At 38.2% G+C, this 22,519-nt stretch overlaps 1 protein-coding gene across 1 annotated transcript; it reads right to left on the bottom strand.

Moving 5' to 3' along the window:
* Nucleotides 1-1,991: 1,991 nt before the first annotated feature.
* Nucleotides 1,992-21,927, bottom strand: LOC140587453 (tectonin beta-propeller repeat-containing protein 2-like). Its single transcript, XM_072708719.1, has 8 exons — nt 21,755-21,927; nt 20,386-20,626; nt 19,097-19,186; nt 18,792-19,025; nt 14,018-14,166; nt 10,176-10,317; nt 4,920-5,069; nt 1,992-3,271 (listed from the first exon to the last, which is right to left on the bottom strand). The coding sequence occupies exons 4-8, from the start codon at nt 18,979-18,981 to the stop codon at nt 3,123-3,125; spliced, it is 780 nt and encodes a 259-aa protein (XP_072564820.1). The 5' UTR covers nt 18,982-19,025; nt 19,097-19,186; nt 20,386-20,626; nt 21,755-21,927; the 3' UTR covers nt 1,992-3,122.
* Between the last annotated feature and the right edge of the window lie 592 nt (nt 21,928-22,519).

The following is a 22,519-nucleotide window of genomic DNA, read 5'->3' as shown; positions in this document are numbered from 1 at the left end:
AAATGATGTGGAGAACTTTTAAAAGTCGCTCTTAAAGGGAAAACACCGACATTAAATTACCAACGGAAATTAAAGGCTTGCGCTGTGCATCCCTGTTTTTATATAGCGAACTGGGTCACACCGTTTTTTGGTGCGGGGGGCGTATTATACACGTAGTTGTAGATAAATCACAGTTTTTTTAAATACATGAAAATAGTCATCTAAAGGTCATCTCTGGACAGAGACTGAACCGAAGAAGGAGCGCGCGGCCCCCTGTTCGGAATGTTCCATACTTTAAACCTTACCCGCCAGCGCCATCGCGCATTCACGCCATCATTGTCTTTGAGGCTGCGAAGAGAGAGTGAGTTAAATTTGAAACTTACTCTTATACTGGCCGGTTCTGTGAATAAAAAAACTGCTGTTATTGGGGCTGAGATGCTGCTCGAGCCTAGCCCGGTTGACGCGCACTTTACAGCCAGCCGGTGTCGTCAATGGCGAATCCGGTGTTCCGGGCAGTTCAGTTTCCCTAGGTTTCCCCTGTCGCGCGCTGATTTGTACACGGTTTCGCTGTTGTTTTCATGTCTTTTTACGAAGCTCTTGAGGTAAACAAGCCGTATATTTTAAAACATCACATGCCTTTTCGATGTTTTTTGTTTTTACAGATAATAAATTAAATTATTTAATTCGCTGGATAGGGATGTGAGAAATACTTGAAGTCTGCAGTGTGTCTTTCATGTAGTACAGTATAGTAGGAATGTTACTTTTCTTAGTTTCAGATAAGGTACAGTATATTCAGATGTATTTCAGCAGAAACCTCATTAGTAAAACTATTGATGTTTGAATGAATATTGATCACAAACAGTTTCAATATTAAATCAATTAAAACAGCTGAAGTAATTCATCCCCCACACTTTTGAAAAGCTTGCTACGCCCCTGCTGCCTACTGTACGCGATTAAATGTTCTACTGGATGGCAATGCTTCAGTTGATCAAATAATTTTGGTGTTCCAGTTTTAGTTGACACAAGTTTTCAGCAGAGTTTACAGTACACAGCACAAGTCTGCTACGTTACACTATAGATTACCAAAGCACCGAGATACCACCAATTTCTTTATATGGTTTATCCACAGTGTCTTCTTTTCTTTAAGAGATATTGCAGCTGCTGAGTTGTCACTTTCTTCACCAATACTTGAAGTTACCTCTGAGAGAGCATTAATCTCTTCCACGACTCATATGTATTAACAAAACAGTTTCATGTGGTGTGCTCCACTAACTCAGTCAGCCTTGCTGTGGGTTTTTTGGGTATACTGTAGGTTGTCCGTTCTAAAAAGCCTACTGTATGATAATATTGTGAAAACAATAACAGAAATTAGATCAGGTCAATGTATAGAAGTGATCCAATCAGATTAGATTACAAAAAGTTATACAAAGGATTACATTACCAATTATATTTTTTGTCATATAATTTAGAATCTGTATGGCAGTGGTTCCCAACCTTTTTTAACTCACGGCCCACACAGCCAAACACATATGTTTCCGCGGCCCACTGCGAAAGAATTTAAACGATCCCGCTTTTTGTGTCGGGTTAAATAAGTACTCGGAAGCAAGGCTGTTAATTGTCTTTATTGAATAAACTGGTAATTTATTTCATTATATATCAAATTATGATTTATTTGATTTTGACTAGACATTTTTTATTATATTAACAATATTACAATTTCTATTAATAATAATTGGCGGCCCCCCTGCAATACCGTCGCGGCCCACTAGGGGGCCGCGGCCCACAGGTTGAAAACCACTGCTGTATGGGATTACTTTTTTGAATTAAAATACCAAATGCCACCTGCATTAAAGTCCTGATCTTACCACCCTTTACAATTGACTCTATATGTCGCTTTAATTCAAGAAAGGAGAAAAGTGACTATAGATCCAAATTTCAGCTTCCTCAATAAAAATTAAATCACTTGCTTTAAAAGACAGAATTTATGAGTAATGATGGAGACCCGGATCCAGTCGCAGAACAATTCATTGTCATTTATTAGTAAAACCACCATCTAAAGCCACAACTCGAAAAACAGGCAAGAGATCAGAAAAGACACTGGGGAAGTACTGAGTCCAAAACAAAATCCCAGAGGCGGGACAGGTAAGGTGTTGAGAACACTCCAGTGCAATACTGAGTCCAAAACAAAATCCAAAAGGCAGAGCATTGTCACACAAGGGTTGGCAACACAGGCACCAGTAGGTCTAATCACAGGAATGGAGCAATTCACAAAATTTCACAACGAGGAGCCAAGTGATGACAGTATAATTACAATCAAACCAGAAATGTGCATCAGCTGTTAGAAAACCGCCAATGCGGATCGGGACAGGGTAGTTACTGAATCTCAGATTTGAAGCTGGGATGATTAGGGGTGTGAAATTAGGCGTAAAGGCTAGATTTTATTGAGCAGGGAAGGAGAATGAGGAACAAGAAAGAATCTGAAAAATAAAGAATAGATAGCCTACTCATACTGATGTGATAATTAAGTTGATGCATTAACTTACTGCATTGAAATTTTCTGTGTTAAATGTTATACAGTTGATATTTACAAGACATTTATTTTACATTAAAATATTAATGTTTACAGCATACAAACCACATTGAATAGGACTTGAAAATACAAATTTTTACAATGGGTACCATAAATATGAAGAAAATTCCCCAGCAGAACAACATGGCAACCACAAGGTGCAAAACAGGATTTTACTTAATTCTCAAATAAAACAAAGATGATTCATTCTCATTTTACTGTAGTTTCTCCATACTCACATATTTTTTGTATCTCATTAGCAAAGTTAATGTTTTTGTGAAGCACATGCATAGAGCTAGAGGAAACAGGTTATTGTGTACTATGTACTTATAAAAGTGTATTCATAAACATAGTTATTACTTTGAAGTCGTGCTGCACCTGCTCTTGTTGACATAAAAGACATAAAATGAGAACAAACACCGAAATTAAGCAGGTTGATGGAATATTAGGAATTGCAGAGGTTAACAAGAAAGAACATGTGTGTGTGTGTGTGTGTATTTATGATATTCACACAGTACATAAAATGTCACCAAAAAGTTGGGAAGTGCATCATATAGAACTGTTCAATTCTTTTTTAGATCACTTCCCACTCATCTTCTAAATCATCATTTAGGCATCCTAAACTGATCTTTGAATTACACACATTGTGCAGGAGTGTTTTTGTCAGTCTGCAAATCAAACTGCCAGAGAGACTGATAGCCCACAACTCATCTTCAGGAGTCACTGTTGAGTAGAAACATAACTGCATTAGTCAGAGACACCACTCACATGACTAATAACACTGATCTTTAACAGGGTTTCCGCGGGTCTTAAAAAAGTCTTAAATCACTTTTCCGTGAATTAAGGCCTTGAAAAGGTCTTAAATCAGACCAGCAAGTCTTAAATTCATATGATCATGGCATAAATTTTTGTGAGGGATTGTTTCCTCATGTGTTTTGATTTTAAAGAGAAGCGAAAGCGTAATTTCTGTGCTACATGGCTTAGATCGCTCAATATTCATTGAACGGTAGATGGCGTTATGTGCTGCTTCATCTGTCAGTAACCCGAAGAAGAACTTGACAAGCATGCGCAGATGAACCCTTTCTTCTAAAGCGCGCTATTTAGACATGTAGTGCGATTGGAAGGCCGAAGAATACGTATATTCTTATGATTATAATATAATATCATAATTCTTATGATTATAATATATTCGTATGAATTTCCCTACGATATTTTTTTTTTCCTTAAATTTTCTTTATTTGGTCTTAAAAAGGTCTTAAAAAAGTCTTAAATTTACTCTTAGAAAACCTGCAGAAACCCTGTTTAAACTGCGTCTCAACTGATTGTTTAAAAAAAAAAAATTCAAAATTTTCAAAAGTTTGGCCAGCATCCTGGAGTTGCCTCTTCACTGTTGATGTTGAGACTTGTCTATTGCAGGTACTATTCAATGAAGCTGCCAGTTGAAGACCTATGAGGCGTCTGTTTCTCAAACTACACAATCTAATATATTTTTCCTCTAGCTCAGTTGTGCACTGAGGTCTCCCTCTCCTCTTTCTATTGTGGTTAAAGCCAGTTTGCACTGCTCTGTGAAGTGAGTAGTACATAACATTGTACAAGATCATAGTTTCTTGGCAATTTCCTGTATGGAATAGCCTTCATTTCTCAGAACAAGAATAGACAAATACAAGTTTCAAAACAAAGTTCATTGTTTCTGACCAATTTGAGCTTGTAATTGAACCCTCAATTGCTGATGCTCCAGATACTCAACTAGTCCAAAGAAGGCCAATTTTTTGCTTCTTTAATAAGCACAACACTTTTCATGTGTTAACATAAATTACAAAAGGATTTTCTAATGATCAATTAACCATTTAAAATGATAAACCTGCATTAGCAAACACAACATTCCATTGGAACACAGGCCTAATTCTTGCTGACAATGGACCTCTGTACACCAATGTAGATATGCTTTTAAAAACAGCTGTTTCCAGCTATGAAAGTCATTTACAACATTAACAATGTCTATACAGTATTTCTGATCAATCTGGTGTTTTAATATACAGTACTTACCTTTTTTTTAAAAAAAGCAAGGACATTTCTAAGTGATCCCAAACTTTTGAATGTGTGTGTTCAAAAGTGTGCACACAGATATTTAAGAAGTATAGAAATCCTCTAAAAATGTGGAATGGATCATGACATCAACCCTACATGGACTGCAGCCTACATAGGTTGAACCAAACAGTAATGTTGCACTCACTTCACCTAACTCACATGGGAGATATTTATACCAAATCTGTCAGTCCATGACATATAAAAGGAACCTCACAACAAACATAATTGATGAAGATGGACAAAAACATGAAAAATAGTGGCCTGAATTATATGCATCAATTACCGGAGAGCTTGCTAACTTGACCAGGGATTTTCTTCCAGTAGTCTCCAGCTGGATTCTTATCTGTGATCCCATAGCGCCGGGCTATTTCCCCATTAGGGCAGCGAACCCACACAGTCCTTACACTCAGAACAAGATGACTGGCATGCAGGCCTAAAATGTAGAAAAAACAGAGTATTCTCCATATGATAAATTGGATTATAATTGATTTTTTCCAGTTCATAATTAAAATGAGCCACATACAGTACACTGAAAAGCCAAAACATTTTGACTGCCTGTTTATTATGATGTTGGTCCTCCATGTGCAGCTAATTTAGCTGTGATCCACTGAAGCATATATTCAACAAGGTTAATTTTAGTGTCCGAAGAGCAAAGTCGAAATTAAAAGTGTACAATGTTAGGAAGGCTAACTTTAATGGTATGAGACGTAAATTAGAAACTGTAAACTGGACAGAGTTAAATAGCAAAACAGTTGAAGAGGCATGGGAATTTTTCAAAAGCACATTGTTGCAAGTGCAAGAGGACTTCATACCTGTTTCCAGCAAAACTAAATCTAGGAAACAACAACCAAGGTGGTTTACTAAGGAAATTAAGGATAAAGTCAGGAGGAAAAGGGCTCTGTTCCACAACTGGAAAATAACTAATGATTTCAAAATTAAGCAGGAGTATCTAAGTCTACAGGCAGAGTTAAAAAATGACATTAGGCTATCAAAGAGGGATGTAGAAAGAAAAATTGCATTGGAGGCTAAGCATGACAGTAAAGGTTTCTTCCAATATTTTAACTCCAAGAGAGCACTAAAAGCTGAAATCACTAATTTGCAGGATAGTAAGGGACTTATAATTGATAACGAAATTGATATGGTAAATGAGTTTAATGATTATTTTTCAAGGGTGTTCACAATAGAGAACACAAGTAACTTACCACCAATTAATACGAATACAGCATCATCTATGACCAATATATGTATAACTGAGGTTGATGTGATACTAAGCCTAGCTAAACTCAAAATAAATAAATCGCAGGGGCCTGATGGCATCTTATTAGCCAACCTTTAACTTCAATATTCCAGAAATCGTTATCTGCGGGTGTGGTACCATCAGATTGGAAGCATGCTAATATAACACCCATATTCAAAAAAGGGGATAGAAGTAATCCAGCAAACTATAGGCCAATCAGTTTAACTAGCATTACTGGAAAAATAATGGAAGCTATAATTCAAGTGAAAATGGTAGATTACCTAGATGCAAATAACATTATAAAGGATAGCCAACATGGATTTAGGAGAGGTAGATCCTGCTTAACGAATCTACTTGAGTTCTTTGAGGAAGCTACAAGTGAAATTGATCACAACAAGGCCTATGATGTGATTTACTTAGATTTCCAGAAGGCCTTTGATGTTGTCCCCCACAAACGGCTCTTGCTAAAGCTTAAAGCTGCAGGGATTTTAGGAACTGTGGCAGCTTGGATCAAAAACTGGCTAACTGACAGGAAGCAGCGAGTAGTTATTAGAGGCACAATGTCACAGTGGGCCTCTGTTCATAGTGGGGTACCGCAGGGTTCAATTTTAGGACCACTATTGTTCCTAATTTACATTAATGATATTGACACAAATATATACAGTAAACTGGTTAAATTTGCAGACGACACCAAGGTGGGCGGGATAGCAGATACTGATCTAGCAGCAGAGAGGCTTCAACGGGATCTGGATTTAATTAGCGAATGGGCTGATACTTGGCAGATGAAATTTAACACAGATAAATGTAAGGTAATCCATGCAGGGAGCAGAAATATAAAGTACAGATATTTTATGGGTTCCACTGAAATAAAGGTAGCTGATTACGAGAAAGATCTCGGTATGTATGTTGATGCTTCCATGTCCCACTCTCGCCAGTGTGGGGAAGCAATAAAAAAGGCGAACAAAATGTTGGGTTATATCTCTAGGTGTTTGGAGTTTAAGTCAAGGGAGGTGATGTTACACTTATATAATTCCTTGGTAAGACCCCACCCAGAATACTGTGTGCAGGTTTGGTCACCATACCTCAAGAAGGACATTGCTGCCTTAGAAAAGGTGCAATGAAGAGCTACGAGAATGATTCCTGGTCTTAGAGGAATGTCTTATGAGGAGAGGTTAGCGGAACTGAATCTGTTTAGCCTTGAGCAAAGGAGACTAAGGGGGGATATGATTCAGGTCTATAAGATTCTAACGGGTCTGGATGCTGTTCAGCCAAATGACTATTTCAATATTAGTCTAAATACTAGAACTCGTGGCCATAAATGGAAATTAGCGGGAGAACATTTTAAAACAAATTTGAGGAAGCACTTCTTTACACAGCGTGTAGTTAGAGTGTGGAATAGTCTTCCTGCTAGTGTAGTGGAAGCTAAAACCATGGGTTCCTTTAAATCAGAGCTAGATAAGATTTTAACAACTCTGAGCTATTAGTTAAGTTCTCCCCAAACGAGCTTGATGGGCCGAATGGCCTCCTCTCGTTTGTAAATTTCTTATGTTCTTAAGACCTCTAAAAGTTTGTGGTATCTGGCACCAGTATGTCAGCAGCAGATCCTTTAAGCCCTTAAATTGCGAGATGAAGCAGCCACATACGTGGTCTGCAACAATGTCGTGATAGGTGTCACACATCAAAGTCCCCTCCACATGTATGGCTGGACTCAGGGTTTCGCAGCAGAGTATTGCCCAGAGTATCACACTGCCTCCACTGGCTTGCCTTTTTCCCTCTGCTGGCTTGCCTTCTTCCCATCCTGGTGCACCAGGGAAACGGCACGCATGTACCCACCTATCCACATGATGTCAAAGGAAACGGGACTCATTGCACCAAGCAACATTATTCCACTGGTCCCAGGTCCAATCCAAATTATCATGTGCCCACTTTCGTCAGTGGAGAGGGGTAAGCAGGGGCACTCAAACCGGTCTATGAGAGGGGTAAGCATGAACACTCAAACCGTTCTACAAGTGGGGTAAGCATGGGCACTCAAACTGGTCTGCTGCCGACTGCTGGACTGTGCAGCCCCATAACCAGTAGTGTGCATGACACAGTGAGTTACAATTTTCTGTCAGTTCTGTCACTCTGTAATAGACAGAACAGCATCTGTTGCTCCTGTGAATTCAATGAACTATGGGTGTCCAGCAGTTGGTCGGCAATTCATGGTTTTTACCTCCTCTGACCGCTGTCAGTAGGTACTCACTACTGCTGACTGGGACCACCCCACAAGCCTTGCCATTTCGGAGATGCTTCAACCCTATCACCTGGCCATGACAATTTGTCCCTTGTCAAAGTCACTCAGATCTTCACGCTTGCCCATTTCTCTGGCATCCATTCTAGCTCTGGTGCTTTTTATTTTTACATTTTAATGCATAGAAAGAGCACGACAGCAGAAGGTGGCAGCAAGCCCGCTATAACTGGAGAACCTTTGCAACCTCAGACGGAGGCAGGCTCTAAGCAGAGGGGCAGGCCCTGTCACACCATTTAATATATCTCAGATCTAGATTACTGCAGTTATTTCTGAGATAATCACAGTTAGTCACATTATCTGTGGATTGTCATAATGTTTTGGTTCTTTGGTGTATAAGTCATCCCTATATTAAAATTTACATTTGTAATTATTTAATAGATGCTTTTATCCAAAGGGATATACAATTAAGAAAGCAGGGTCAGTCAGTCCCTAGAGCAATTAGGTTAAGGGCCTTGATCACAGAGTCCCAACCCACAGAGCCACACACTGCCCAATTGAAAATTACAGTAAATTAAGTATTTGTACATGTCATGATCTGTACTGAACTACAGAAAAAAGCCTGATATGAAGTGTCCAAAATCATCACTCAGTATCCCTTTTCCCTCCCAACATGGTTTATTATAATAATTAAACAAATATTTCATATCGGTGCATATTTTTTTCTTCTAACACCCACACATATGATTTCACTTGTCCGCTTATGATAAAGCCATTGATTACATGTCTCAGACCAGACCAGAGGAAAAATATTGACTGGCTGGGTGGGGCGGGGCAGGGCAGGGGGGCTTGGGTTTTGGGTTAAGAGCCACTGGCTCATATTTACAGATCAATTTCTATGCCTGATAAAAAGAAGTTTGATCTGACTCTCTGACTACAGACAAAAGTGGTAATCTGCTGTGTTATGGTCTATGATTATTTCTTAATTAAATTAGTATTTCAGGAGTTAGTATTAGTAGAACTGAATAAATAAAGCGAAATTCATAGTATCTGTAGGTAACTCACTCTACTTTTAATGTGGTATTACTGATTTCTACTTTGTTTTATAACATTGGGAGAACATCTTTTTTGTTGCTATAAAGGAAAAAGTAAGGAAATAAAGGTTTTCTTATTAACCAGATTAGACCAGACTCACTAGAGGAATGTGGGTGTCACCTGTAGAGTTGAACCATTGAGTTATTGTATGAGTTTATTGTTTTAACTTTGTAATTTAAGATACCTGTTAGCCTGAGAACTTGGTTATTGACTTGAAAAAGCTCTATTTGTTTTTGTTGACCTTGAACGGCAAGCTAGGAAACCCTGTGAATCTCTGCAAGATAACCGACCACTACTTTTTTCACGCCCCCTTGGCAAACGGACCAGGATTCAGATAAACCTCAAATGAGATGTGCACTGCGTAAAACACTACCCGGGTAGTTGCAGTGATAATAGTGTTTAAAAGGCCTTAATTTGTTGAGAACATAGTCACAACCCTTGCTACACTTACACACATACATAAATTTTTAGTTTAAACTGTACCATTTGCTGTAGAGGAAAATTATTTCAGAAATTTATTTTAGCCTATTTAGTAAAATTTCCCTAACATGATTATAAAGATGCCCAGTGCAGTATGTATAGACTTATCTGAGTATATAAATGTGCATTTAACCTATTGTAGTCAGAATTGCAGAAAAACACTTTCAGAAAGAAATCTACAGATACCTACAAATATTCTCAGGTTCAGTGCTGCTGTACTTATATATAATATATTAATTTAGCTGATACTCCAGAGTGATTTTTCAATTTTTATCATTGGATTTTTTCACCAGACCTGTTTATGTTCCTTGTCCTTGTTTTGTAACTTGCTCAATGGTACTATTTAATTGTCTTAGCCACTATGCTACCTGCTGTCACAAAAATGAATAAGGTATATTAATCATCAGTAAGCCGGTGTTTGTAAGTGAGCTTGTGTGTAACGTGTGAGTGTGGCATGAGTTTCTTTTTGGTACTACACAAGGAGATTTAAAGTAACTTACCTGGAATATGTTCCCAATGTGTGCCCACTGGCATCTCCTCTGTGATTCCAGTGCGCACGTGTACGTTGCCTCTGCTGTCCAGAGCCCACAGCATGCGGTCATTGGGACTTGTGTGCACACTAATCAAATGCACCCCGACTGGCTGTGAAGACAAATAATATGAAATGTGTTAAGCTAACTTATCTGCCATTATTTAACATGGAAAATAACAGTTTTAACTGTAGAGCTCAATCCTAATATCAAACATCCCTGCATCTTAAATAACAATTCGGTACAGGGTCACTCTGAGCCTAAAGTCAATGACAAAGACAAGTGACACCCTGGCTAGATGCCGGTCCATCACAAAAATGGTTCCCAATACATTCAGTACAAGCCACATGGGAGTTAAGGGGGAATTAATATTGCACAGATGAATGGGGCATATAGCTTGTTATGTTTATTGTTGCATGTCTGGTGCCATAGTTGGAAAGTAGGGAAGAATCCAGAAGGTTACTATCCTGCCCGGGGACCATACAGTCAGCTGAAAAGTGTTCACTGCTACAATGTATGTTTTCATAAAAATTATCAAAAATCTATCTGGGAGAAACATATAGGTCAGTAGGACAGCAAGATGCTGTCCTACATTTTTTCTTAATTAATGTGACATATAATATTCCTGAGAAAAACTTTTAAATAATATGCTGTTTGCACAGGTATTCAGTTCTGTGTTGTAAGTCCAATGTTTACACAGGTGACAAAAACATGCCCTAATAAGGCTTGTCAGCTGACCTCAGCCTGTGAATAACTTAAACAGCTGCCATGTTTTCTGATTAAAATACCACAGTTAAAGGATCATTATTCAGGCTGTGAGTCTGAACGCCACCTGTGAAAAAGTAAAGAGTATACCAAAGAAGTAAAAGTAAAACAAATACATAAATTAAGAGAAGGGTACAAGAAAATATTCAATTACTGTAATGTCCTAGGGGCCCATTTGGTACAATTATCAGAAAGTGGAAACTACCACCCTGACACAGCCTAGAAATGATTATCCCTCAAAACCTTCTGCCCAACCACAGAGCATACAGGTACTTGCATGACTGTGTATGCCTGCGCGTGTTTGTGATTACGTATATAAAATGATAAAGTGAAAAAACCCTGTTATTGTGACATTGTTGGGACCATTTTTTCAGTCCTCAGAAGGGGAAACTCAATTTTATAAAAATCTGTGAATGCAATCAAAAAACAAAAAAGTATTGTATTTTGTCTGGTTAATTATGGTTAAGGTTGGGTAGAGGTTAAGGTTGTCATTGTTGGGATTAGAATTTTTCCCATAGAAATGAAAGGAAGGTTCTCATTTAGATAAGTACACCGTGTGTGTGTGTGTGTGTGTGTGTGTGTGTGTTGGCATCCAGGGTGTACCTTGTGTTCTGTGTATATGCAAGTGAATCAAAGGCATACAGGTGAAACTGAAACGCTGTTGACACCAGCCTCCACTGCCTAGCATTTTTCTGGCCAGCGGCTACGATGGACAAGAGACACTAATGCACCCTATATTTACTTGAGATATGGCTGACTGCCGATATATTAGACTCTGCCATGCCACTAAATGGCTTCACAATTTACTTAACAGATTGGACTGAATCATGGGCAAAGAAAAGAGGGGTGGGGGGCATTTTACATATGGTGAAATTGTTGCACGGTACAGTTCCCCAAATTTGGAATACCTGGTGATCTACCATGGCAGCATGGGTAGTGGTCCTGCACCTACCCAGATGGAAGCAATATAGTACGATAAAACAATATGTTTGACAGGTATGTGGGTGCATGGTTATATCAGTTGGAGGAAATGTGCTGGTGCAAGGCAAATAGATCTTTCTTTCTCATTGGTCTTAGTAATGCCACAGGTCATTAATTGATTTAAAAAGTATGTAGTTTGCCTCTGTAGTGTGCTTTTGTCATCAAATAAATTGTTCTGATTTTCTGCTGGCCCACCCACGCTATGATTTCTGGCTTCGCTGTTGTTGATGATCAGCTGCCACTTATTTAGCCTGCTGATGGAGTTTTCCTCATTCTTAAAATCTGAGTAGTGAGAGCACAGAATTTCATCGGAAACAACGCTTAACTAAGTGAGACAGTTAACCTGGTCTGAAGCAGACTTGTTCACTTTCCTAAATTACCATGGTAGCTCAGCAGGGATTCATTAAAGACACATTGATGGAACAGAACTCCCACTTAAATGAGCAAGTCTTGTCGAAATAAGTCAGACTTTTCCGTAATCCTACTCCGTGCCCCGATACCCCCCGGTGTCATTTGAAAGGTAATACTTGATTCATCTCCCTGAGTCTAAATTATTTAGAATATTACTGAAATAAAGTTTCTAATAAACATTAGAAGTTTTCTCATATTTACCTTGTTTTTTTACCCTTTTTACGTCACCCCCAGTGTTTGTCCCTAAACTGCAAAAGTGTGAAGGGCTTTCTTTATCACACGTCCTACCCACAAGTGGGAATTAATGCTTCACCTTGCCCATATTTTTCAGATTTGCTTCGCCTTTCCAACTGAATTTTCTGTCACTATATTGCACTCCGCGGTCACTGTGTGATCTGAAGCTATGCTTTCCACACATGCGCATCGGCAAAGTGCATGTAGTATGGCACCACATTAAACTCAAAACTACGGAGCACTCAAACGCAATGTGAAAAATACAAACTGTAAGCTTGAACATTTTGTGTGCATAAATATCTTGCAAGCGTAAAAGTGAAATTCGTGTGTACAGTAAAAAGAATTCCATGTGCATTTATCATAATATGGTACTCAAACTTTTTTCCTTGTCAAATGTTTTAACCTTTTCAATTTGATAGTTATCTTCACACGGCAAGTGGATTACCTGCAGTTGCTCTCTGTGCTTGACTGAAATTTTTGTGCTTGAGTTTTGACATGGGGCTGGTTTTGGCAGTTTGGGGGTGGGCTTATGGTGCTTCTGTCAGTGAATGCTATTGGCTGATGGCAACTGGTTTTGTGATTGCACACTATATATGTACAAAGCCTCAGTATATGAACAAACATTTATTCTGGACCCAGACTGGTCACTGCACACATGTGGCACACACATGGTCACACATGTGGCACACAACCAGACACTGTCCATGTCAGATGCCTTCACACCTACTAGAAATGCTCTGGTTGGTTTAGACGAGGGGTGTCACTTGGTCAGAGCATGCAGGAGGCAGGACACAAAAAGTACACTTCGGAATTCTTCCATTTTGGCACCAGTCACATGATAGAAACATCACCAACACGCCCACTTGCTTGAGATGAATTCTCTGGAATTCTCTCTGCTCCATTCACACATGGGGGTCAATTGGAAATTACCCAGTATTTGTTCTAGGGAGTTAGCAAAGTAAAGTCAATTTTAAGGTACAACTGATTTGAACATTTGTGTTCATTACCTTCCAGGTAATGTCTAGAAAAGTTTTGGATGGCAGTGCATGTCTGAATGGGGCTTTAGATCAATGTGAATTGTACTGCTTTGTTTTTCTTTGTATTTTGACCCCAATGCATGGAAATTACTTCAAGGAATACATCTTATGTCAACACAGCTACTGTAACTGATGGAATGTTAACTTGCTAATCCCACCTTTGCCACTTTATGTGGCAAAACATCAGCCAAAGTAACAGCCAACTTGTTCTTCTCAGGTTGTTTGCTTTTTTAAATACATAAGCAGGATAATAATTGCTTAACTCCACAGTTGTGGACAACAACAAATAATTAATGCATACATTTTTGTGAAGAACCTGAATTTGTGGAAATTGTCAGCATGGAACTGTCAGATAAGGACAAAGAATCATCTGAATGCACATACCTGTTCTGGGGGTTCTATGCAGATCCAGGCTGGGAGCATCATGCTGGAGTTAAGGGGCTGTGTGCCAACTCGAAAATACACATTTCCATTCTCATCGCATGCCCACACATTCTGACTTCCACATGAAACACTAACAAGCTTTACATCCCCTGCAACACAAAATACCAGTTTTCAGTTTGAAATAAATTGCACTTGGAAACATTATGTTAGACAGTTTACAACAGTGATAAATGAGTCGACATTTTAGCAAGAGTGACAAAAAAAAAAAAGAATCTAAACAAACATTGCAGTCTAAATACTCTAACTTGGTTACTATATACAGTGGTACCTCAGTTCCCTAACTCATTAGAACTCGAATTTCGGAACCAGTTCGGAAAAAAATTGAACGCCGACCTAAGATAACTCGTACGCGCAGGGAAAAGAGTCAAGCAGCACGTCTCTCAGCGGAAACAAAGGGTAAAGCTTCAGTCTCTGCCTTGCATTCGCTGTGATAGCATCGTGCATGTTTACATAAGCTGAATACATACTGTATATTTAGATAGTAAAAATACATTTAGACAATGATAGTAACAGTAATTATTATTATATAATAAAATACATTTTAAAATAAAGATTTCTTATTCATTATTTTAATATTAATAATAAACCATTAATACATTTAATTATAATAATATTGTCATGCCGAGTGGGGATGGAATGGAGACAAAGGCGCAGACGATAGGGTATCAGGGAATACGGGATTTAATTACAGGTAAGGCAGGCAAAACGCAGAAGGACAATACAATGACCGGACTGGGGAAACAAACTGAAACGCAGACGAAATACAGAGGACTCATGACAACAACCAGAAACAGCTGAACACACGGGGATTCCACACGGGGTTAAGGAGGGGGCGTGGCACACGGAAGGAGCGGACGATTGGAGCAGGACACATTGTTTTTTTTTTTACTTTACACATTGTTTGGATACATTAATTTTCTTAATTTACAAAGTACTGTTTTGATAACTGTCCTTAGATGTGTTTAGTACAGTATACGCTCTTCTTGTTTTATCCGGTTCATTTTGTGTTTAAATGCTAAAAAAAAAAAACATATTTAGGTGTAATTTTTTGGGGCCGGGATCCAATTATTTGTTTTTCCACTACTTATTGTAGGGAAAATTCGATCAGAACCCAAACTTTTTAGGATTCGATCCGGAGTTCTGAACGGATTAAGTTTGAGTTCTGAGGCATATGTAATAAATCCCACAAATACATGTACTCATATAAATTTCAAAGTCCACAACTAAACAACACACATAGTTTACTTTCATTTTGATTTAAAACTCATATATTTTGCTTACATAGTGTATTAGTTTGGAATAATGGAAGCGTTTCTGTTTAATACCAAAACACTGAGACACCCAGGATCTTAGTACCAGTACTGCTAAATATTATTCGTATTACACTTGTGCTCATAACTATGTACTGTACCACATTCACCTTGAATAATACAAAAAAAAAACATTGCCTTATCCATCTGATTAATCTGTTCTTCCTGGTGCGGGTCATGGGTCACAGTATTCTTTATTATACTCTTTATTACAATATAGGTTTCATTTTTTATATTTAAAATACATTTTTATATTCTATCAAATCAACTAAGACACTACTTAAAACAACAACAACTTATTATGCCAATAAACTCTAAATACTTAATTATTGTATTAGTCTGCATCATAACAAAACACTCATCTTGAAAGGATGCAACTGAAAGTATGAAATTCTGAATCTTTGTGAAATCATCTGCTATTATGTATCACTTGACAACTATCCAATTATCACCCAAAACTACCCAAATGCCTAAAAGATTGTTCCCTATAGAAAATGCATAAGGCCTCCAGAAACTTCTTAATTAAATTATTATACAGCACCATCCTAATCATGTACTGCAAATGCACTGATAAATATATGCAAAGGCCTTGACCGCAGGTAAGGATGGGAAAATCCAACAAAAACATGTAAGTTTCATGTTTTATCCAACAAATGAGCTCCTCTTACAGAACACACACAGTACACTAGAACCTACAAGAATCCATCAGCTAATTTCCCCCTTTCTATCAACTGTGATTTAGACCCCTCAGCACTTGAACTCTACCAAGTGCTTAACTGGAAAGTGTAATCCATTCCTAACTGGGTGGGCAATTCCAGAACCTGTCATTTGTGGGGATTATTTTCAGTGCATTCCAATATAAGCCAGAAATCAACAGATATACAAACCATTTGGGCTGGGTAATTAATCAAATTTTAATTTTAATTACACTTTTGGCTTCCCAAAGGTTATCAAAACAATATAATCAACATAAAACAATTATGTTGTGTCAAATTTTGTCAATGATGTTTTCCCTTTTTCTGTTGCAATAAATCCAGCACACCCCTTTCCAGCCCCTTTTTGTTTGTTTCTCAGCTGAATTATATTTAGAGTTTAAAGAAATCTATTGTTTTTAAAAGTTTTTTTTTTAAGTTCAATAAATGCATGATATTTACAGTCAGTGAGTAATCATGTTAAATAATCATGATCTTAATATTGCCCAAAATAATTGTGATTATGATTCTTGCCATAATCGAGCAGCCTAACAATACATATCCAAACAAAAGCAGAAATGCAAATTTTGTAAGTGTCCAAGTGGCTCCATACATTAGCTACTTTTACATTTAAGGACTTTCACACAGCCCAGATTAAATTCTTAAGGTCTGAAAATAAAAGTTTAAATACTCATGAAAAGGACTCTGACTGTTTGCTTTAGCTTCACAGATCATGATGACAGTCAGAGCACTAAAAGAAAATTATTGGCACAACTCTGAAATTTGAATATGATGTTTCTCTAATATGATGGGCAGAGTCTTTTTATGAATATTTCATGACTAGCACTTATCCCTCTTAATTTAGGCAATCCATATTCCACTGCTGCTGGCACTGACCAAATTAAGCTGGCACTGGGGTTGCTGGGACCAGAATGCCACCCGCAGGCGGTCTGCAACTTTCTCCACAGGTGCCTTAGTGGCTGTGGCTACACTGTGAGTTGCTTGGATCAATGTCTGCAATAGGCTGCTCTGGTCATTTCTAATATAAGCACTGCAGTTTGTCAACAAGACAATGGAGACAAGCCATGCTAATTAACTGATGGCATCATAAGCCTACTTTTTTGTGTGAATGCACATATAGCTACCATATTTGCATTTCTGACCTGTAATATAGTAAAATTATCTGAATGTCCAAAAAGGAAGGAGTGCAGTACCAGTCAAAGTCTGACTACATTTGCTGGATACTGTGTTTTTCATTATGTTCATTGTATTCATCATAAATCTTTCCGTAATAAGTTGAAAATGAAAAACATACAAGAAGAGATGATCCCAGATGACATCCCAGAGATGTAGGCTGCTTGTGGGTTACACTGCTTTGCCTCTTCTGTCCAGTTTGTCCTATATAAGTTATACGGAATGGAGGTCTGGAAACTGTGCAGATCAGGTCACCTTCCATCTTCACTGGATCATTCTTAATTTTGTGGTGTGTTCTGGATCATTATCTTGCTAAATGCAGGACTCAACAGCAACCATAATCAAATTAATTAGTTAATTAGCATGGGTTTGAAGTATGCTGTGATAGCCACGCTGGTTGAGATTGTTAAGCTACCTCCATGCTTGACAGTGGGAACCACATATGGAGAACTGATGCACTCTCTAATTCTGCCTATCTTACAAGAAATTGATTTCAAATTTATTGTAACTCGTCAGTTCCAAGCCAACTTCCACCACTTTCACTGCTATATAAGTTGTACGAGTTAATCCATATATAATTATAGTTTGAAGTAGCTGTATTCCCACTCTTGGCTGGTAATGAATATTTATTTATTTACATGCAAAAGAAAGCATTCTATTGATAAACACATTTTGGGCATGTTCACTGCTACACTGCCTCTGCCTTCATGCTCTGGAGCTGAAATATATTGTAAAACAAGATTTCCATTTTTGGAAAAAAATTAAGTATATACTGTATATATTATATATTTTGTTATCATGCTATGATATCCTGTTTATGCAAACATCCATCCATCTATATGTCCTCACCAGTTAACCTAATTCCCTGTCTTTGGACTGTGACAGAAAACCTATGTATTCAATGGAAATCCACATAAGCACAAAGACAACATGCAAGTATCACAAACTGAGAGCCCAGATAGCAATCAAACCCATAGGGTTACCATGTTTTTCACAAAGCCAACATGCTGCAATGTTATCCACAAAGCCACCATGCTATGATATTATCCATAAAGCCACTGTGCTACGATATTATCCACAAAGCCATCGTGTTACGATATTATCCACAAAGCCACCATGCTTGATATTATCCATAAAGCCACCTTACTACAAAGTTATCCACAAAGCCATCTTACTGTGAAGTTATCCACAAAGCCACCATGCTACGATGTAATCCACAGACACTGTGCTATGATGTAATCCACACAGCCACCGTGCTATGATATTATCCACAAAGCCACCATGCTACAATGTAATCCACAAACCCACTGTGCTAAGATGCTATCCACAAAGCCACCGTGCTACAATGTTATCCACAAAGCCACTATGCTATGATGTTTAAACAAAAATGTCTAACCCACAGATACAAATTTCAGTGGGGGTAGAGACCTGTTCAAAATCATGTCAACGTTTTTTACATTATCTCATCTCTTCTTCATGCTGGAAACCAGAAAATATATGGAGAAAAACCCCACTCACCAAGCTGACTAAGGTCAAGCAACGTCCAATACATGCCAGTGGGGCAGCTTGTAGACAGGGTCCGGATGTGAATTCTGCCATAAATGTCTATGCCCCACAAAGCATCATGACACGCAGAGAGTTGCAACATCTCCATCTCAGTGGGCAGTTGTACAGTAGAGGGGCGCAGCTGAATATCCCGGTCCCACATACACAATAGGTCCTTCCTATTCTGCCCCAGCCACAGAAAATTCCCTGTAGGAGTATGAAAGCTGTAAGACAGTGTCACCAGCTACTCATGACAAGTATATTCAGAATTTGCCTACCTTCTTTTGTTGAAGAAGCTGAGGCCAAAACAAAGGCCCACTTGGTAGTTGAAGCTGTTCCTCTTGGGAGCACACTTTTCCAGAAAGTCCCTGAGAAATGAAACAGAGATGGTACACCTCATTATTTGTCACAACAGAAACTATAAAGGAAATTAACCCCCTTCTCTTTCTTAGCATGTATAACTTTGGGGGTACTTATTTCATACTTTAGACTGAATTAAAATTTGGTAGTTTTGTTTACAACTTGTTTTCCCAAAATACAAGCAACACTAAATTAACAAAAGTAATATTGTCAAAAATTGCTTTTCAGACAAACATTCATTGAAATGTTGATGATTATGAGTTGTACTGGATATGAATGAAAACATAATTATACACGGGTATTGACATACAGTAACTGGTAAGCAAGTACGCATTCACCTTTAAAAGCGATATATGCGGCAATCGATTGTTGTAACAGCGTGAATGCGTACGTATTTTATGTGCATTTGCGCCGATATGACAAGAAATTATCATGCATTTTAACCTTTATATGTTAATTTGTACTTCATTTGCGGGTTAGAGGTTAAAATGCACAATAATTTCTTGTTATATTGGAGCAAATGCACATAAAATACGTACGCATTCATGCTGCTACAACAATCGATTGCGTACTTGTCAATCCCTGATTGTACACCTTAAAGCACATGTACAGTAAAATCCAGTTGTAACGGACTTCAAAGGACCTGGCAAAACAGTCCGTTATATCCAAAGTCCATTATATCCAGAGTTTGTGTATGCACAGAACACAACTACAGGACACCATTTACTCATGCCACACCCCAGCAGACACACTTGTGGTATAGATTATTAAATTGTACATGTAGTAATCCAACTTTACCTGACCAGATGCATGACTATTAATAATCCCGACTATGAATCTGTGCTGGATATCACCGCCTTGTAGACCGAGCCTGCATGTCCGTTATAGCCGAACAAGACTACAGCTAAAAGCGGCCCTGGGGGCCAAATTGTTTGTCTGTTATAACCAAAATTCTGTTATATGTGAGTACGCTATATCCGATGCTTTTTCTGCACGTTCTTAATTAGGCACACGGCCAGGACCAGCGGACCTCGTCCGTTGTAGACGATATTCTGTTATAAGCGAGTCCACTATAATAGGATTTTACTGTACTATAATTTATAATACAAATAAGTTAAATTAAAAGATAAAGTAGAAGCACTGAAAATGTTATTCATCCTGATATTAAATTGCATTTATGAAATGGTAAATTAATTAATGTCCTTACCAATGAGATTTCCTCTGGCCACATGAAGGTCATTCCTGCTAGAGGCAATCCATATTCCACTGCTGCTGGCACTGACCAAATTAAGCTGGCACTGGGGTTGCTGGGACCAGAATGCCACCCGCAGGCGGTCTGCAACTTTCTCCACAGGTGCCTTAGTGGCTGTGGCTACACTGTGAGTTGCTTGGATCAATGTCTGCAATAGGCTGCTCTGGTCAAATACAACATAATCTGTGATGCTAACCTAAAAGAAATAAAGCCAAATGATACAGTTGAAATACAAACCCTAAGTAAATGGTTGAACTGTTACAGTGTTACAATGGTAAGAGATAAGTAAAATCCATGGCCTGGAAGAAAAAGCCACTGTGATATGAAACTGAAATGCAAACATGACTTAAATATCCATTATGCACTCTGATCACCTTTCAGTGATTAACATGGCAGCTGCAGCTTTCAGTTTCACCCTCAGCTGCACTCAGCTGTGTAGTTCCAGTTTTGGGCTGATTTGGGGTCAATTATGAGGAAGATATTCAAGTGTGGATTTTCATCCATTTAATATTTTTGTGAAGTGGTAAAAGGATCCTTTTGAAGATCAAATATAGTAGAGTAATAATAATAAGAGAAAGAGTTATCTTGCGCGCAATGATAAGCCTCATATTTAATTAATTCTCCGCTTTGCTTTTGCAATGGTTCAATTTTGCAATTTGTCTTAAAATTTCATCAGGTGCATGACTACAAAGGATGAGAAAATCTGTCAAATACTTTTTCAGTTATCATGCTAATGAAATCAATTGCCTGAAGATATATAAATGTCTTTAAAATACTGTAAGAGTTGCTGTCTTCACCAGATTAATGACTTCTATAGCTCTTGTTTCCATTCTTTGCTGTCACACAGTGCCACCGCCTCATCTGTGAGGCATTTTGACTGAAAATGGATTCAGGTGTAGATCTATACCCATATAATGTTTCTGAAGCAGTAGTATGATCCACTTTTTGACTTATCACATTCACAAGGTGGAATGTCATCTGCTTTCACCCTTCCCATTGCTAAGCAGTGTTCCTTCAATTTTGTCTCTGCAAAGCCAGTAAATGATCTGTCAAGAACTTTTTGAGTTATCCAGGCTACTCCTAACAGGATCAAGTAACAAAACTAGCAATCCATCTCAGAAGTTAAGCAGTTCCAGTTCAATACCCATATAATGCCTTTGCAAAGTTTGCAAAAGATCCATCCAATGGTTTCTGAATTATCATCTTAACAAGCAAAGCATTGGTGACGGTGGACCAGTCCCAAACCCATATGTATTCCCCAGATTCATTTCAGAAACTTGTGACACAGCAGTCAAAAAATGCTTGGATATCTCTGCACCCTTACCTGCCACCAGTGTTCATCTGATCCTTTGGGTTTTTTTGTAGAAATCCCAGTCCTAAACCACAAGTCTCCCTTGGTATCCAAGGCCCAAAGGGTCTGCTGATGTCCCAAGGAAATGCATACTGGTTCTAGACCCTGTCTCTCACTATGGGTGCATGCAAAGAGAGAAGAGAGAATAAGATACTAAATAATCTGTGGAAGAGTAAATCGTTCACAATGTTATGTGGAAGGTGGAAAAACAAAAAGACAATGAATCCTATCAATGATTAAGGACTTTGTCATTAACAAAGAGGGCCAAGGTATTGGGAAAAGAAACTTCAACGATTCAAAAAATTGAGAACCAGGGCAACACTGGGTTTTTGCAGCTCTAGTCACAATACAATTTTATATTCTCCAACATTTCATTCTAAAAGAATTGTCAATTTTCTTGGAATATTACATTAGGTCAAATTCCTAGTCTGTTCTTTTCACATTCACCCTGTTTCAGCTAAAATCCAGGCTGTGGCTGATTTTGTAGTTCCTACTACAAAAAGAGAACTCCGTAGGTGTTGGGTTGAAATTGTATATATATTATCACTCACGTGTATTCTGAAGAATGCATAACTGTATATATTATCACTCACGTGTATTCTGAAGAATGCATAACTTGTTCCATGTAGCAACTGTGTAAATGCTTAACAGTAATTTTCCACCACGTGCAGCAGACGAGCCCACCTCTGACACGTTCTGTTGTTCCTGTTTCCACTCCCATATTCCCATTGCTTCCAT

This window comes from Paramormyrops kingsleyae, unplaced genomic scaffold, assembly GCF_048594095.1.
Source record: "Paramormyrops kingsleyae isolate MSU_618 unplaced genomic scaffold, PKINGS_0.4 ups246, whole genome shotgun sequence".
NCBI classification, from domain to species: Eukaryota; Metazoa; Chordata; class Actinopteri; order Osteoglossiformes; family Mormyridae; genus Paramormyrops; species Paramormyrops kingsleyae.
Note: the sequence above shows the minus strand (reverse complement) of the source record. Positions and strands in the feature narration are given on the sequence as shown.